The sequence below is a fragment of the Nicotiana tabacum genome, chromosome 12 (genome assembly GCF_000715075.1).
Source record: "Nicotiana tabacum cultivar K326 chromosome 12, ASM71507v2, whole genome shotgun sequence".
NCBI classification, from domain to species: domain Eukaryota; kingdom Viridiplantae; phylum Streptophyta; class Magnoliopsida; order Solanales; family Solanaceae; genus Nicotiana; species Nicotiana tabacum.
In genome coordinates this window covers 106,475,986-106,495,088 of record NC_134091.1, presented here as the reverse complement: position 1 = coordinate 106,495,088, position 19,103 = coordinate 106,475,986, and the positions used below count along the sequence as shown (strand labels likewise).

General features: G+C 36.6%; 1 protein-coding gene across 2 annotated transcripts; it reads left to right on the top strand.

Annotated features, from left to right (window-relative positions):
* Positions 1–6,532: 6,532 nt before the first annotated feature.
* On the top strand, positions 6,533–11,945 carry LOC107783695 (late blight resistance protein R1-A-like). 2 transcript variants are annotated; one of them, XM_016604709.2, is made up of 4 exons: positions 6,533–6,661; positions 6,826–7,187; positions 8,609–10,743; positions 11,186–11,945. In XM_016604709.2, the coding sequence occupies exons 2-3, from the start codon at positions 7,149–7,151 to the stop codon at positions 10,682–10,684; spliced, it is 2,115 nt and encodes a 704-aa protein (XP_016460195.1). In that variant the 5' UTR covers positions 6,533–6,661; positions 6,826–7,148; the 3' UTR covers positions 10,685–10,743; positions 11,186–11,945. The 2 variants fall into 2 exon arrangements, with proteins under 2 accessions (XP_016460195.1, XP_075082892.1); XM_075226791.1 differs by lacking the exon at positions 6,533–6,661 and having other exon boundaries at positions 6,691–7,187.
* The last annotated feature ends 7,158 nt before the right edge of the window (positions 11,946–19,103 follow it).

Genomic DNA, 19,103 nt, shown 5'->3' with positions numbered 1-19,103 from the left:
TCGTATTAAATGGTTATATGCAATTGACTGAAAATAATAGTATACTCTCCATCTGAGTTGGTTCTATTTATTTTTGGATTGTATAATTCTTGCATTATATAACATACTTTGCATGAATGATTCTTTTCCCATCAAAATTTATTATTCGAGATGTATGTATGTATATAAATATTGAATGCAGTCTGAATTTTATTATTCAGCATTTTGACTTATTATGATCTATTTAATGTTTTCATCTCAACTCCGCAATGACTTTATGCAATTTGTCGTATTACTTGTTAAAATTTTCTTTTGATAGTGATAAGACATTAAATTTAAAGGATGCAATATATGTACCTTTTGTTAGAAGGAATTTAATTTTGATTTCTGGGCAAAATAAGAGATGGATATTTGTTTTATTTTTCGAATAACTCTTGAGTTATTGAGCTTGATAAATATTTTATCTCTTGTGGTACATGAATGGATGACCTTGTTATTTTATATTAATTTCTTTCCTGAACAGAACAATATTAGTCTATCTCATAAGAGAATATGTTCTTCAAAATTGAGTAAAACTTATCTGTGCACTTTTGTCTAAATCATATTAATCTGGATAGGATTTCAAGTTGGTCAAGGATGGACCTTAAGGTTCATTGAAAGTAGAGCCACTACCAACTTGTGAATCCTGTTTGGAAGGAAATTTGACTAAAGGATGTTTCTCTTCAAAAGAAAATAAAGCTAGTGATAAGCTAGAATGAATCCCTTCTGATTTGTATGGTTAAATGAACATACTAGTAAGAGATAGTTTTGAGTATTTTTGTGGCGTTCATAAATGATTACTCAAAATATTAATATATTTATTTGATGCACCGTAAGTCTTAATGATTTAAGTAATTTAAGGTTTTTAAGTCTTGAAATGGAGAAACACCAAGGAAATATACTAAGTTACTACAATTGGATTGTAGTGGCGAGCACCTCTCTAAAGAATTCGTTTGTTACTTATCAGAATAAGGGATTACATCTCAATTGTCTACACCGTAAACTTCATAATAGAGTGGTGTAGTATAAAGAAAAAATAAGTCTCTTTTGAACATGGATAGATTAATGAAATGTTATTCAGATTTGCCTTATTCATTTTTGGAATATTTTCTAGAACTGCAAATTACATTCTGAATTTAGTTTCTTCTAAGTTAGTACCTGTGACATCTATAGAACTGTGGACTGAATGTAATCTCAGTCTGCGGCATATTCAGATATTGAATTGTCCAGCATATATGCTGAAAAGGAAAGCAAATATGTAAGTTGGAACTAAGAATGGATAGGTGCATATATATTGAATATCCAAGAAAACACTTGGAGGTTTCTTTTATTGTCCTAAAGAAAATAAGGCAATTATTAAAACAAATGCAGTTTTCTAAATAAGGACTGCTTAATAAACCATGTTCTTAGAAGTAAACTAATTTTACAGGAACTAGACAAAGAAATAACTAGGCGTTCAAGAACATCAAAACCCAGACATTGGAATTGACGTTCCAGTACATTTAAGTAGTGGAAAAATATTAATAGTCAGAATATGCCTTTATCGAGTGGGAGTGGTGTTTGAACAGTGAATACTATAGCAAAAAATCGCTAATATTTCAATACCGTAAGGCAATGAAGGTAATATTAATTGTACTTCATCGTAGTGGAATAATACTAAGGAAAACCATAGTGCGGTGTACACTTTTGGGATAGATTTGGTAACAAGATCCCTGAAGAGTTTAATACCAAACTAGATAGTGACGATAAAGAACTACTAGATAAAGATTGCATCAGAAAATAAGTTGGCAAGATTCTTTAACAAAACCTTATTTGGTGAAGACTTTTAATAGTCATGTAAAAAGAATGTATGAGAAAGTTGTAGATGCATGGTTATGAGTCTAAGTGGGAGATTGTTGGGGCACATACTATTAACCATGCGTTTGGATATAGTATATTCTAACAATTGTCATGGTTAAAAGTCTAAGTGGGATATTGTTAGGATATATACTATTAACCATGGGTTTGGTTTAAATATAGTATTTATTATGAAAGAATTATTTATTCAGTTTTATTAAAGTTTTAAATAGATCATATATTAGTCTGTGTCCTTTGCTTATATAGTAGATGATTTAGTGTATAGAGTTTAGCTTATACACGGAAGATTAAATCATCGGTTCTTATAAGTATAAAGTTTGAGTTCACAATTTAATGATGGAATTGGACAAACGATCATGGATGATTGTAGCACAAGATTAAATATAATTTATCTTGATTATGAGAATGGTTTAATTCTAACTTCTTGTGCTAGTACATTTTGTATATATTGAACGGATCAAGTAGAGATAAGTATTTTATACTGCCTTAATAAAATAAACTCTCTAACAATTAAATGTACTTATACTCTTAATCTTGATATAATTATTATTAGTTGTGTATATTATTATTATTTTGATTTATTAAAAAGTGAGATCCTTTCACGGGTCAATATGCCTGATAAATTGGATAATAATAATGTACATTGGCGAAATAATAGTTAGTTGATGGAATCCATGTCTCGGTTTAGAGAATGATGATACACCTTTATGAAAGCTTATAAGTTTTCATGTGTAAACGCGGCCGATGGATTTTGTATCCGACACATGAAATAAGTTAAGCGAAAGTATAAAGTAAATAATTAATAAATTAAATTGTCAGTAATTTAGTTTAATTGATTAGTATCTGAATCTTAACCTGAGGAGTTAAATAAGATTTAATAGATATTTCGAAATTGAATAAGGAGTGAAATTATGAATTTTTAGTGAAATAATTCGTAATTAATTATGATAGATATTAATTTCTAAAATTAAAAATTAATTTCATAATTGGAAGCCTTGTTATTTAAATTATGTGGTCCCTGATGTACCTAGGGCTGTTTAAAAGCGAACCGAAACTGTTAACTAAATCAAACCGATGATTTATTGGCTTATTGGTATCGGATTATCGGGGAAATGGACGGTGAACGGATTGAGATTTTATAATTAACGACTTAGCGATTTAGGGGCGGATTACTCAATTTTTTTATCGGATAAATCGTTAACCCGTTAAGAATTTTTATATTTACACTTTTCTATGGATCTTGAAGTAGCAAGAACTCCTAAGACTCGATGTCCATTCCAATTTATAACTTCTCCACCCGAATTTTCAATTCTATCCAGCTCATCAGTTATGTTAGGATGCGTACATGAAGTCAGTCAATAAAACTACCCATAAAAAAGAATCCATTTCAATATTATTCCAAATTGTTTTATTTGGTTTAGTCGATAAACCGTCTGATAATCGTTAATCCGATACCAATCCGACAGTTATCTTATTGGATGACTAGTGGATTACTACATTGATAATCCGATAACCGATAAGTCGAATCATTAAGCATAATTATCCGCCCGATTCCCCCGATAAACACCCCTAGATGTGCCTAAATAATAGGAAATAAAGGAATATTTTTTCTGGTGAAAAAAAAAACCCAATAGATTTTGGAAAATGGTTTTAACCCTTAGAACTTGTGCTATAAATACATACGGTGTTCCACCTAGAGAGGTTAAGACATGGTGGCCGAAATTTCAGCCATATGTTCCTAAAAATTTCTCCCACACGAAATTGCTATTTTCGGATATTATTTGGGTAACAGAATAGAAGACCGTAGAACGTTCGAAGATCATGATTGTGCGGGTGGTGGAGATTCCATTGAGAAGTTATGGAACTGAAGGCTCACGTGGTAGAAGAGATTTTTTCACGCTTTAAGAGGTAACCTGTGAAACCCCGTATATACTAATTGTCTAGATTACATGTGATTTTGGTATTAGGATTACTTCCTCTGCTTATATTAATCCATCAAGAAGCGTTCAGACATTGATGCATGAAATTAAAGCCTCGTTTACACATGAAGGACGATAATGGAGAATGTTTGCGAACATACAATTATAAGTGAAAAAACAAAAAAATTTCAAGCTGAGGCGTAGGTATCTTGCCTCTTTAAGGAGATTAAAATCCATTTTGATAGAAATTTCACTGGTATAACCAGTAGTAATAAACTCTGAACTATTTGTTGAGTCCAAAGCTCAACCATTAACACAACTTTTCCCAACAAAATAATACTCTCTTGTGTAGTAAATAAGTTGGAAGCTTAAACTTTTTTCTTTCTCACAACTCTTTTTTTTTCCACAGTAGACGTCACTTTCAGGGGTGAATTTATATGTGAATCCATGGTATCTCAGTAAAATTAGATATTTTATGTACATATTTTCTAAAATATGTATAATATTAGTTGTTGGCACCTAGCTTCAAGATGGTTGAATGATGCATTTGATTAAATGTGTGTTATTTATAAAGAGAAATAGGGATCAATTCCCATTTAATATATTTTTCCTCCTTTTTCCAGTAGTGCGTCCATGTACTCGAAATCCTATATCTGCCTCTAATCACTTTTACACATTAACAAGATTTTTCACTCACTTATACAAGGAAGAAATGCTTCTAATTATGCATGTAGAATTTCTTCCATAGAGTAAAATGATGGTAGTTGGGTAATAAACATGTATTAATTGATTGGTGGATAATTTACTGGATAAATAGTGTGGAAGATTATGGATGAGTAAATGAAAGATGTAATGACCATTTTCTAGATCATGGGTTTGTAGTTACAAAGATATTATAATCACTTTTTAGTCTCGATAGCCACTAAGAAAGTGAAAGGTCACGCATTATTGTTATCACTCCGATCGTCCCAATTTATGCGACACTGTTTAAATTTTAAAAATCAAACATTTTATTTTTACCATATTTTTATGTCTTTAAAATATTTTAAATTATTAATTATTGTGACTTATATTATTTTTTTTACATAGTTTCTAAATGTGTAAATTATATTTTAATAAATTTAAAGATTCATATCTGAATTCACGATCAAAATAAAAAAGTTTAATTTTCAAAATGTGAACGGTGCCACATAAATTAAAAATAGAGGGTACTATTTTTAAATATTAAAATATATCTCTAACAGAGAATAGGGGCGACTCAATGAAGTTGATGGTCTAAAGCCAAACTTTAATAAGATGATTATTTTTATTTTTTTGTAAAAAAAAAAAGGAGACCGCATGAGTATATATATTAATAAAGTCTATTTTTCTAGATTTTTGAGATGAAATTATGAGTATTAATTTTCTATAATAGATTTCTTCTAAAAATTACCTATTCAATTGTGAATATCATTAATCCACTTTGGTTATCCAAAAATATAACTAATCCATTTAATTTTTCTTGTGACATATTGATCTAAGGTAAGATTTTGCTAATTTTAATTTTGAAAAATACTTTTCCGCTGAGATAACTATTATATGGATTGTTAACACTATTTTATATGCATTAAAGGCATTTAGAAAAGAATAATATTTTTATATGATTGAATATTATTTTTGTGGAAAAGTAATAGAAATTTTTATATTTTTACATTTAGAATTTTTTTTATATTTTTATATGTGGAAAAGTAATAGAAATTTAAACAATAAAATCAAAGGAAGAAAAATAAAATTTGGATCCTTCAAAAAAGTATCTGGCCATCTCTACTTTTTCCAGTTTTATGCAACTTTATAGCCTTATTGAATTTTTAATGTTGTTATCGTCTGGGAAATCCCTTATAATAAGAATTACTAAGGAGTTAAATTCCCTTGCTTATTTTTTATTTTTTTTGGTTAATATATTACTTCTTAGGCATATTTGATTAAATTATCTTGTCTGATATAATGAATATATTAGTAAAGTTTGATATCCATATTGTGTTGGTCTTAAAAAAAATCTATGGCTGAAAAAAAAAAATAGGATGAGAGCAAAAAAAGAATACAAAAGAAGGGGAATGTAGAACAAAAATGGCGGAAAAAATAATTTTGCCCGGTGAAATGTTCGGGCGGGCTGTTTGGGTCAGAAAATCAACTATTAGGGTGGATTTATTTAACTGGGGTCAAGATTTAAAATTAGATCAGTAATAAACTGCCACAAGAAATTTAAATATATTTTTTAATTAGTGTTGCTGAAAAATAAAAGTAGGGGTATTTTTGGACCGACGGATGAACGAAAAATATTTATAGCCTTAAGGCAATATTCAGAGGCAATTTTAGCCCTCTTTCGCTAAATTAATTTGGGAAGACCACATAGAAATGGAATCACTTGAAAAGAACTTTACGGTCTACTAGCTGTCATAAGAATAACTGATTATTGGGGAAGTTTAGCAAATATCTATGGGCGGAAAATACCCATAATTAAGCTAAGCCAAAACCAAATCAAGTGAAGCCTAATCCAGCCAAATTAAGCTAAGCTAAGTCAAATAGGTAAAAAAAGTTAGGATGGATGTGGGGTAATTAGTTTTAATTGGGTAGGTATATATTGTAAATAGTTTTGAAATAGATAAATAATTTTCAAATAGATAGGAACATGCTTAAGTACAGACAAAGACTTGGTTTACTAAATTGTAGTGGTGATTGAATTTCTTTTTCTATTTCTTAAATAAAAACTTGGTTTAGTTAATTCAGCAAGTGAAGTCAACTGGAGATGAAGAATAATCAATAATTCAGCATAGAAGTCAACTGGAGATGAAGAATTCCACATCTAATCTTCTTTATATGCAGCTATTGTAAGAAGATTTCATCGCTAAGAAATTACTTTTTTGCTTTACCCAACAAAAAAAAAAAAAAAATATATATATATATATATATATATATATGGCAGATGCAGTGGTGAATTTTCTGGTAGAGAACCTGTTGCAGCTATTCACTAACAATGTGAAGCTGATTGCAGGTGTTGAGAAAGACTTTCAAAATCTGCTAGAAGAAGTTCGGCGCCTAAAAGCTTTCCTAGATGATGCTGCAAAATACCATAGCGATAGCAGTCTGTGGAAACAATTGGTCAGAGACATTCGAATTACAGTGCATAGAGCTGAGGATGTTATTGACAAATTCCTGGTTCAAGCGAAGCTGCACCAAGAGAAGAATAAAGTGAAAAGGTCTTTTGATGTATGCCATGTCAGAAAAGTTTGGGATCTTGCAAAGGATATTAAAGCAATTCATCAGAATGTGAAGGAATTTCGTCAAAATAATCAAAAGGCTTTTCAACCTAAACCAATGCTCGATCTACCACAAAGAGTTACACGGGAGCCTCAGGTAACGCCTGAAACCCAAAAGTACTTTATTTCTCTCTTATCATGACATTTATGGAGTATAAGCAGGGGCAGATTTAGGCCGGAAAATTAGGTAAAATTACTTCACCCGTATAAGACAATTACAGGGTCATTTCCCGACATGAGCCTAACTCAATCCCAAAAGCTAGCTTAAGATCACTAACATGAAATCCTCATACCACCGATACGGGATTCGACAAATTTTAATTACAAATGTTACTCAACATTGGGAAGCTAATGACCAACGCCTCTTCTATCTCATTTCACATAAATCTATAATTTTTTCCTGTAAGTAGAAAGCTGTAGCAATCAACCTTTGTCGTGTTTTGTTCTTAAGAAAAATGTTCCATATTAAAATCTCAGGAAAGTCTCTTGAAAAGCTTTGTTTTTTGAGTTTAAGTTTTATGTGATGTATATATGTTTTCGCTTGGGCCTCAAACAAGCAGAAAGATATTGGAGTGGCTTCCAAGCCCGTCGCGATGGATGGTTTTCTTATGCAACCAATAAAAAATGAGAAAACAAATTTAACAAGCAAAAAACAAAGTCGAGTCTTATTCGGGTTTTCTGATCAAAATCTTGATAAACTTATTGAATTTCTGTTTTTTTTTTATAATGCTATACTTCAATTAAAGATACAGTGAAGGTAAATCTCTTGATAAATAATTAAATATTAATTGAAAATCTTGTAAAATGATAACTAAACTACTATTATAGGTTAATATTCACTTATAACGTAAACATCTAGATACTATCCGTATAAATATAGCTAAAATCTTTATATTTTATGACTCAAGATTGGGATACAAATGAAGTTATTTTCTATTATTAATGCAGATATTCTCGCTCCTCAAATATTGCTAGTGTATTTTCACCCCTTAACGACTATGAAAAATTGCCATGGTGTTAATGTGTTAAAAAAGAATGGGGTAGACCTAAATTTACAAGTAAGTTGTCTCGAAAGACCTACAATCTCTGGGAATCCATGCAGACTTATAGTAAAAAAAAAAAAAGCACGATGGAACAAAAATATCTATATATATATAAATAGGCAATAACAATTAGTTAGGAATATGCTTTAGTCATGTGAGTAGGTGTATGCTCTTATGCTTTCTATGAGTCTTTAGCCCTTTTAGATTTTTATATGCCAGGAAAAGAAATAGAGAACTTCTTGTGCTTTTACTTTTCTTGATTTGATATTATGTTGGTTTGATATGAGTTTAAATGGCGAACCAAGGTCACTAAGGATTCATATGCCGACCTCAACTTGTTTTGGCCTGAGGCTTAATTGTTATTGTTGTTGTTGTTCCATTGCTATTCATAGCTAGAAATGGGCGCTCAAGTTCTAAGTGCAAAAGATCAAAATATTCTCTTTTTGATATCCTCTCTATTTGTTCATCTTAATAGGATACTCTGTTGGAGTATAAAGAAGTGGTTGGCTTTGATTACGAAGCGGAATATGTGATCAAACGACTTGTTGAAGGATCAAAGGATCTGGAATTTGTCCCTATTGTGGGTATGGCTGGAATTGGCAAAACTACATTGGCAAGAAAAGTTTGTAGTCATTCTCGGATTTCAAATATTTTTTCCAAGAAAATTTGGGTTTATGTCGGCAGGTCATACGAACTAAAGGGTATGCTTTCTAAGATTCTCAAATCGTTCACGGAACGCATTGAAGAATTTCGCTATAAAGATGTGAACGAATTAGCTGAAGTAATATGTGAATTTATGGCTAAAGAAGGTGGTAGATATCTCATTGTCCTGGACGATGTGTGGGCTAAAGAACTTGTGGTTGTGGATTTGGTCAAAAGAATTCTCCAAGAAAACAACAAAGGTCATCGGATCATGATGACCACTCGCGACGAGTATGTGGCTAGCTATGCCAGTGAACATCCTCATCGTCTGAAATATCTATCCGATGAAGAAAGTTTTCAATTGCTGGAAAAGAGAGCTTTTGGTAATGAAAGATGTCCTGACGAGTTAGTAGAACTTGGAAAAAGTATTGCAACAAAATGTAGCGGATTACCACTTGCAGTAGAGTTAAGTGCCGGAGCCTTAAGATCTCGTCCGAACAAAAATTATTGGGAAAGAATCGAGAAAAATGTGGGGCTGTACCTTGTCATAGAGAATGACCCTACAAGTTGCTGGGAAATTGTGGAAACCAGTTACAACATTTTGCCCCAAGAAATGAAGGCGTGCTTCTTGTATTGCTTCGCCTTTCTTCAAGGTTATTCCATCCCTGCGCAGAAATTGATTCGCTTGTGGATCGCGGAGGGACTAATAAAGTCCAGTCCGACGTGTACCTTCGAGGAGCTAGCAGAAAATTACTTGGAGGAGTTTGCTCTTAGGGGTCTAGTCACAATGTCGAGGGATGGCGATTCAATAAAAGAAATTGGATTTCACGACGTGTTGTATGAGTTCTACAAGACGGAGGCGATAATAGAAAGTGTTTTCCAAGAACTACGTCTAACACCCGATCAGATTCTTCCTTCCATACAAGATCCAGATACTTCTCGTCGCTTGTGTATTGAATCATCTGTTCTGCGTGATTTTCTCTCCAGAAAACAATTAAATGCAGAACATGTTAGATCTTTCTTATGCTTTTCAACAACAGAAAGACAAATCGAGTTGTCTCTTCATGATGTTAAAATCATCTCCCAAGCATTTCCACTGATCAGGGTCTTGGAAATCCAATCTGTTAAAATTTTCCTCCCCATGTATCTTAACCAACTATTTCATTTGAGGTATATTGCTATCTCAGGTGATTTCGCGGAACTTCCTGCATCCTTTGGTAAGTTCTGGAATTTACAATTTCTCATAGTTAATACAAGTACACCAGAGCCCACTCTTAAAATAAAAGCAAATATATGGAACTTGTCACGGTTGAGGCATCTAAAGACCAACATCCCCGCAGAATTGCTGCCCCCTCCTAACCCAACGGTTGAAGGCTCTTGCCTACAAATTCTGTCTAAAGTTGCACCAGAAAGTTGCAATAAAGTTGTGCTGGCAAAGGCCGGAAATCTCAAAAAGTTGAGTATTCAAGGGCGACTGGGAGCTTTTCTTGAGACTAACAAGGACGGATTCAGCACTTTTCAAGGGTTAGGGCGCCTAGAAAAATTGAAACTGATGAATGATGTTCCTTACATGAGTGAAGCTCTTCACCTTCCTCCAGAATTATTCAGATTTTTGCGCAAACTGAAGAAATTAACTTTGTCAAATACAAGGTTTAAATGGAACGAGGCGGATAGACTGGGCCAGCTGGAATGCCTTGAGGTCTTGAAGTTGAAAGAAGATGCATTTACGGGGAAGTCCTGGAAACCAGAGAAAGGAGGTTTTAAACAACTCCAGGTCTTGTGGATTCAAAAGGCTGACCTCGAGTGTTGGGAGGCTTCAAGAGATCACTTCCCAAGACTTAAGAAACTTGTTCTTAATTGTGCTAAGCTTGAGAATGTGCCAGTTGAGTTATCTCATTTTCTCCAGTAACGCTCCAGAAAGCATCAAACTCTAGCTCATTGTATTCCCTCCTGAAACTGATTTAAAAGGTCAGTTGAGCTTTTTTTTTTTAATGAAAAAAATTGAAGAAAAATCTTTCTTTACTCTGCATTGCAATTTGCTCAAACATTGATTTGAACAGTACTTTGTTTTTTGCCCATTAAAATATAAATTTTAGCCCCTGTTGACATGAGCATGGTCATGATCATTCACTATTCTTCTCGCGTTTCTTTACTTAAAAACATATGGTTGGACCATGATTAAGAATATGAATAGCATGTCTTTTTATTCTAACATATATTAACTTCTATGGACTATGGTACTAGACTAGAAAATGCAGAATCACTTGAAGAGATTCCCTTATAGGCAAGGAAACTTAATTACACTTCTGATCTTTTTCTTTTTAACTGATTTTCCTGTAGTACATCCTCAGTTTTAACTGAGAAAGAAAACAATTCTAGTACGCATGATTTAACCTGGAAAAATTTTCAGGCATTTCATCCTCAAGTACCGTACTTTCAAGGCGCTCCGTGGCCTTATTCTGGCTTTCCAGTATCATTCTATCCAGCACCGCCTATTGGGATGCACTGTAGCAAACCCTTGGAACATACCGTGGCTTTCTTCTGATCAATCCTTCCATAACACCAGTACTTTGGGGGAAAGAGAAGGAGAGAGATGTGTACTGGTTCCTAAGACATTGACGATTGATGATCCAAATGAAGCGGCAAAAAGTTCTATATGGTCAACATTAGGTATTAAGAATGAGAAGATTGATTAGGTTCGTGTGGTAAGGATCTTCAAAGCCTTTAATACAAAAGCTGATCATAGAAACCATGAAGCTGATGCTTCTTTTGTCCTGCAAGCTAATCCAGCAGCCTTGTCTAGATCACTTAATTTTCACGAGAGCACACAATGAGACTCAATTTCGTGTTAGCTCATTCCAAGGAAGCAGAAGCAGTATCACTGCCGCAGCTAATTGATGTAATTGTGTGTCTAGGAGGAGAAGCAAACAGTATACATAGAGTCTTGCTGAGGAAAGAACTGCTACTAGAATATCCCTCAAGTTTGCAAGACTTAATTTGTCTTTTTTGGTAGCAGCATAAGTTAGTTCTTCAAAATATAAGCATTTATAGTTTTGCAGTATGTGGTACTTCAAACACAAATGATGATATATTTTTAGGACATTGACATTGCTGGAAGCCTGGGATACATGGAGAAATTGAATATAGCTCTTTGATATGGATTCAATGCATTTCATGTTTTCTGCAGTCCAATCATCTGATGATACAACTTTTTTCTCTTTTGTTTATTCAAGCATTGTGAAGTTGAAAATAAGTCTCCGCGAGATGTTCCTGGATCTGTTGCATTTTGAGTTCCAGATCATGTTGAGTGCTTTCTTTCTAAGTTGTGAAGCTGTTAGTACTATTTTTTCCGGTTTGTTGTTGCTGCATTATTTTACTTCATTGTTGTTTCTTTGAAGGGGAGCCCTTGGCGTAACTGGTAAAGTTGCTGCCATGTGACCGGGAGGTCACGGGTTCGAGCCGTGGAAATAGCCTCTTGCAGAAATGCAAGGTAAGGCTGCGTACAATAGACCCTTATAGTCCGGCCCTTCCCCGGACCCCGCGCATAGCGGGAGCTTAGTGCACCGGGCTGCCCTTTTTATTGTTGTTTCTTTGGTTAAGAATGTACCAAGTATTACGTTGGAACTGGAAAGACATGTAATTCAGAGCCTGCAAATCGAGCTGCTACGAATCTTATTTAGCATGTGGAATCTTTGAGATAATTCTGCATTAGAAGATTACACAACTTATGAATCCGTATGTATGTATGTATGTTTCCCAGTTATTAGCCTAAACGTTTGAAGATGGATGATCATTAGACTGCAAAAACGAGTTTTAACCTCGTCAGTCACCAGTGCCCGATTACCTTGTCCTATAAGGAATAGATAATTAACTTTGATTGGGTCATTCAGTTTATTGATTTATTCAAAATTTAAATTTGATCTATTCAATATTTAATGTTTTCAGCGTAAAAATTCTTTTACACATTCAAAAGTAGTGGTTACATGATTAAGGTGTCTTTTGGTATAAGTATCACTTTCTACATTACTAGCTCACATCCATATGCTAAGGTTCTTGCAAATTTTAATCAAGTCATTAAATATATTGTTTACCCAAAAAACGGATAGAGTTGAATTTGTACGTAGTTCTAAGGGTATGTGGTATAACTTAACACAAGTCGTAAGGATAAATAGAAAATATCAAATACGGATTGTAAAGAATGAAAAATAAACAAGGTTGGAAAGAAGATGATTTAAGGACTAAGCAAGATGAATCAATCTATGAAGTTAAAAAGAATAACTCTTCAATATAGGAGTGTATGGTATTTGAGTTATAATGTAAGCAAAAAACTTGGTCCTTACAGAGATAATAATCATCCCCTTTATAATGAAAGGATTCTACTTTAGATATAATTAAAAATACATAATGGGAGACCCATGATAAATCAGTTTTTCCATAATTCCTGCTAGGATTCTCTCCTCTAGTAGGATTGCAACGACTCTTGTCTATGAGCTCGATATTGACTCGAGCGTGGTATCGACTCGAGCTTTTGATCTTGACTCGAGCTCGATTCTGACTCTGATCCTTGTATTGATTCGGGGTCAGTGTTGGTTGGTCTCTGCCTTATAAGTTGGATAACTTCACTTTGCATCATAGTTCGACTTGGGTTCGAGCTCGATAATAATATAGAGCTCGACATTGATCGGTCCCTAGGGCTGAAGCTTGGTGACCTGACTTCGGACCTCAACCTGATATTATGAAGACGCTTCTCCGATCCAATGCATTACTATTTCGACCAGTTTGTACGAAAGACTAACCAGTTTTTACTGTATACAGATAGTCCCCTCGTTTCTCGGGAAGGATGTAGCGAGAAACCACATGATTTCCCAACGGCTCGATCAAATATAAGCTGACGTTTACATTGGGCTCGATCATGACGCACGTGATAGCTGTCCCGTCGATTTAGTTTTTCAAGGCATTCAATGCGTGTCAGACGGTGGTCAGCCAATATCGAAATTGAACCGCCATTGCTATACCTATAAATAATCCCTTTTTCGCTTTTAATCACTTTTACATCTTCAAACTCTAAATTTTCTAATTTCTTTCTCACACTTTCTGAATTTACTCGCAAATCTGTAATTCTTCTCTGCAAAATCTTTCTTCAAAAATACCAAATCTTTATTACCTCCTTCTATTCTCGATCTTTTAATCCAAAAATGGCGAAAACATCAAAAACCATTTCTCAGAAAGAAAAAGCTTCTTCTTCACAGCCTGCCGCCGACAAAACACTGATGGAGCCACTGCCTGAGGAATGCGTTCCTGGGGCGTGTGTTCTTACGTCTGATTTTAAGGTCGACAAAGGCTCGTCGGTTCCCGGCCGATGTGAGCCAGTATCGAGGTATATGTGTTCGATAACCGAGAGGCACCTCGAACAGCTAAAGAAAGATTGCAATTGGGAGAACAAAGAAATAGTAATCCCGTCTTCTGAAGAAGATATCACCACTTATGTGAAAATGGTTTTTAAGTGTGTATACTTACCCTTTTACGTTACCCTCGACCCTGTTATTATTAATTTCTGCCGTCAATACCAAATAACCCTAGGTCAGATCCATCCTTCTTTTTGGCGAATAGTTATTTTGATCTGTTACTTCGTGAACAAAATCGAGGGGATGCCTTTCACCCTCGACCATCTCATCCGATTGTACTGCCCTCGCCTCTTTCGAGGCGGATTAATAAAACTTCAGCGTCGGGCTACCAAGGTCCTGTTCTCGAGTATATATGAGGACAGGGATCGAGGCTGGATGGGCAGGTTCGTTCGAGTAAAGACTTCGGACCTGATTCCGACTGAAAAGATGCCTTTTCCCGAGGAGTGGAACATGAAGCGTAAGTGTAATTCTGATGTTATCTTTTACTGTTTTTCCCCTTCATTCCTTTTCTCACCGATATCCCCCTTTTTGTGATACAACGGTTCCTTGGATACTTAGTGTAGTCCCCGATCTCAAGAACTGGGTACATGATCTAGCTTCGACCTCCACATACGTCGAGCGTTTGTGGCGTGATTTGTCAAAGGTCCGATGGGAGGCCAAAAATCACGGTGAGCCTCTTTCTCGTATCTTTGGTAGTTCGAACGAGATGCTTTCCATATATTTAAATCAATTTTCCTGTATGTAGGTGTGGGAAAAGATGCGGTTTTGAGGCCCTCATCCGTCGAGGAAGAGGCTTCGGCCTCTGATCCAAAGCCGGTGAAGGATAATAAGAGAAAAAGGGCCTTCGCCTCCGAAGATCCAAAACTGAAGATGAGGATGGCTCGAAAGTTGAGGAAGAATACCATTCTTTTGACCGTAGAATCAGTTCTGCGTCTAAGGGATGAAGACGAAGAAGAAGAAGAAGAAAACGATGGGTCCGTGCTGGTGGCCCGAATGAAGAAAACCGTTGGTGCCCCAAAGGCAGCTGAATCGATGGTGATTTATAAAGCTCTACCTCAGACTAAGGAGGTATCGGAGGAAGGTTCGGGCGGAGTCCCCAAATCATTAGAGATCGAGGATGCTTCCCACTGAGGTCAACAAACGGTGGGTATATCGGAAGGGGACGGTTCTGAAGCTCTCCGAACTGAGGAGAATGCCCCAAGAGAGCCGCTTGGGGAAATAGTAATCGGAGACTTGCCCACTCTCCCTGCCTTTTCCGAAGGGGCAATTCGGGAAGCCCAAGTTTTGGGGGCCCTCGAGATGAGCCGGTCTCATGAAAGGGAGGACCCCTTCTGTGATTTGTTTACTGGGGTCGAGGACGCTGCTGGCCCTAGTGATGTATCAGGCCTTTTCTGTGAAGTGCAGCAAGCTTTGAATGGGTAAGCTTTAATTCTCTTCGTTGGTATTACTTTTATGTTTGCTATTCTTTTCTAACTTCTTTTCTTCTTTCTTCATAGGTCGTGGCGGTTCATCGAGAAGCATGTTCTCGGTCTCGAGCTGAGCTGCATTGGTTTGAGGCTGACCTCCGACGGGTTACGGAGGAGAGGAGCTCACTCAGACTCCTTTCCGGGCAAAGAGAAGAAGAAATCAAAGGCATTCGAGCTGAGTTGGCTAAGGCTCATCAAGACCAGACCGACCTGAACGAGCAGGTAATGATAATATTAAGAACTCATGGGCTTGATTCATGATCGGAGGCTAATATTTCGATCTCACAGCTGCAGGAAAAACTTGAGACGATCGGGCAGCTTCGTGAGGAAGTTGATATAATAAGGGCGGAGATCATGGGATGGAAAGATGGCATGGACCGTCTTGCTACAGAAAAGAAGACTGTTTGGGCCCAATTGTCATCGACTGCAAGACAACTTCAAGGCATGAAGGAGAAGATCTCGGTTCAAGCGAGAAGAATTGAGGAACTCGAAGCTCGGTTGGCCTCCGAACTTGCGAAGGCCAAATCTGATGCCGAAAAGGCAAAGTCCTATGCGGATGCATTAGTGGCTGTCTATCAGGCGGATGCTGAAGTTGCTCAGGTACAAGCAAGAGAGGCAGCCGAGACCGCCAATACTCTAGCATATTGGGTTGTCGAACTCGCTAAATGCCGATCTCGGAGGGAGACCCTCGAAGAGATCCATGCTCGAGGCTTCGATCTCACCGAAGAGATAAAAAGAGCAAAAGAGCTTGAAGCTGATGCTGAAGCCTTGGCTTCGAATGATGATGATGGTGGTGATGATGATGATGATGATGATGGCAATGATGGGAGCAAGAGGGGGTCCGAGAGCGAGGAGGAGCCCGATGGAGAAGAGACTGCCCCCGTAGATAACCAAGAAACTTAGCCCTTAGTTTTTATTTTGGTCCTGTTCGGACATTGTAAATATTCTTGTATATATAAAGATTTCCTGACTCGCCTCCGTTTTATTCTCTGCCTTGAGAAGATTTTGTTTTATGCATGCCTTATGAAGGTTTTCATAAGGTTTTAGGCAATTTGATCGAATTTGGATCTTGTAGCCTTCATAACCGAGTGAGTGCTTGCTCAAACTCGAAATAAGGTATCCCATAGGCTTAGTAGTCGAGTTGAGTGATTGTTTGAACCTGAAGTAATGTGGCCCGTAGACTTAATGGTCGAGTGAGAGTTTGCTCGAACTCGAAATAAGAGTGGCCTGTAGGCTTTATAGTCGAGTGAGTGATTCGAACTCGAGGTAATGTAGCCCGTAGGCTTAATGGTCAAGTTAGTGATTGCTCAAACTCGAGATGATGTAAGCCGTAGGCTTATTAGTCGAGTGAGTGATTTGAACTCGAAGTAATGTAGCTCGTAGGCTTAATGGTCGAATGAGTGATTGCTCAAACTCGAGATGATGTGGCCTGTAGGCTTATTAGTCGAGTTGAGTGATTGTTTGAGCCTGAAGTAATGTGGCCCGTAGACTTAATGGTCGAGTGAGAGTTTGCTCGAACTCGAAATAAGAGTAACCCGTAGGCTTATTAGTCGAGTGAGTGATTCGAACTCGAAGTAATGTAGCCCGTAGGTTTAATGGTCGAGTCAGTGTTTGCTCGAACTCGAAATAATAGTTGCCCGTAGGCTTAGTAGTCGAGTGAGTGATTCGAACTCGAAGTAATGTAGCCCGTGGGCTTAATGGTCGAGTAAGTGTTTGCTCGAACTCAAAATAATAGTAGCCCGTAGGCTTAGTAGTCGAGTGAGTGATTCGAACTCGAAGTAATGTAGCCCGTAGGCTTAATGGTCGAGTGAGTGTTTGCTCAAACTGGAGATGATGTGTCCCGTAGGCGTATTAGTCGAGTGAGTGATTCGAACTCGAAGTAATTTAGCCCGTAGGCTTAATGGTCGAGTGAGTTTTTGCTCAAACTCGAGATGATGTAGCCCGTAGGCTTATTAGTCGAGTGAGTGATTCGAACTCGAAGTAATGTAGCCCGTAGACTTAATGGTCGAGTGAGTGTTTACTCAAACTCGAAATAATAGTAGCCGTAGGCTTAGTAGTCGAGTGAGTGATTCGAACTTGAAGTAATGTAGCCCGTAGGCTTAATAGTCGAGTGAGTGTTTTCTCAAACTCGAAATAATAGTAGCATATTGGCTTAGTAGTCGAATGAGTGACTCGAACTCGAAGTAATGTAGCCCGTATGCTTAATGGTCGAGTGAAAATTTGCTCAAACTCGAGATGATGTGGCTCGTAGGCTTATTAGTCGAGTGAGTGATTCGAACTCGAAGTAATGTAGCCCGCAAGCTTAATGGTCGAGTGGCAGTCCCCGATTTGTGGGGTAATCATTGGCCCTTGAGCATGTTTGCGTAATAGATCATGAAATAGAGGACGACATGAGATATGGGCAAAGAAGTTTCTTTTCATGTTGTTATACATGTGTTTATATCTTATACCAGGGATCGAGCAATTTACATGAGCATGGTTCGTTTTGACCATTTGGCTCTTACAATTTTTCCTATCGGAACCTTGTTGTTATGAAGTAATTTTCTTACATCGAACTTGATATATTTGAGGGTAATGCCTCACCAGTATTCGAGGTTGATTATAAAGAGGCCTCGGATACTGTTAAATCGTTCTAAGTTAGCACGATCAATGGTTGCCTCATTAAAAACCTTGCCGAAAAACCCATTTGAAAAAAAACGGTCTAAGGGAAAAAGAGTGCAACGTGTGCTTTCAGACCTAAGGCTTCGTGTTGAATGAACCATCCTTGTTCTTTGTTTGAACTCCTGAAAGGGTTAGTTTCGAAATATAAACGAATATGGGAGGGTCGTACCTTAACAGTAGTATCGTTTTAGGTGTGGCACATTCCAATTGCTTGGTAGTTGTTCGTTGTTTATAATATCGAGTTTGTAGGATCCTTTACCGACGTTTTCAAGTACTTGATACGGTCCTTCCCAGTTCGGACCCAGTTTTCCTTCGTTTGGATTTCGGGTGCTGAGGGTGACTTTCCTTAGCACTAAGTCCCCGATTTTAAAATGGCGAAGATTGGTTCTTCGATTATAGTATCTTTCGATCCACTGCTTTTAGGCGGCCAATTAGATGAGAGTGGCTTCTCATTTTTCATCCAATAATTTGAGGCTAGTATTCATAGCCTCGTGATTTGATTCTTCTGTTGTATATCGATACCTGGCACTGGGTTCCCCGGCTTCAACTGAAAGCAAGGTTTCATAGCCATATACTAAGGAGAACGGGGTTGCCCCCGTACTGGATTTTGATGTTGTTCGATATGCCCAAAGAACTTCGGGCAGGATCTCCCTCCATTTTCCCTTAGCGTCGTTCAACTTTTTCTTTAGGTTTTGAATGATAGTCTTGTTCGTCGATTCGGCCTGTTCGTTCCCACTGGGGTGATACGGTGTTGATAATATCCTTTTTATTTTATGGTCTTCGAGGAATTTCGTTA

Excerpts from the sequence above, each read along its gene's own strand:
- LOC107783695 (XM_075226791.1), top strand. The coding sequence starts at position 6,750 with ATGGCAGATGCAGTGGTGAATTTTCTGGTAGAGAACCTGTTGCAGCTA. Across the intron at positions 7,188-8,608 it reads GAGTTACACGGGAGCCTCAG|GATACTCTGTTGGAGTATAA; the intron begins GTAACGCCTGAA and ends TCATCTTAATAG.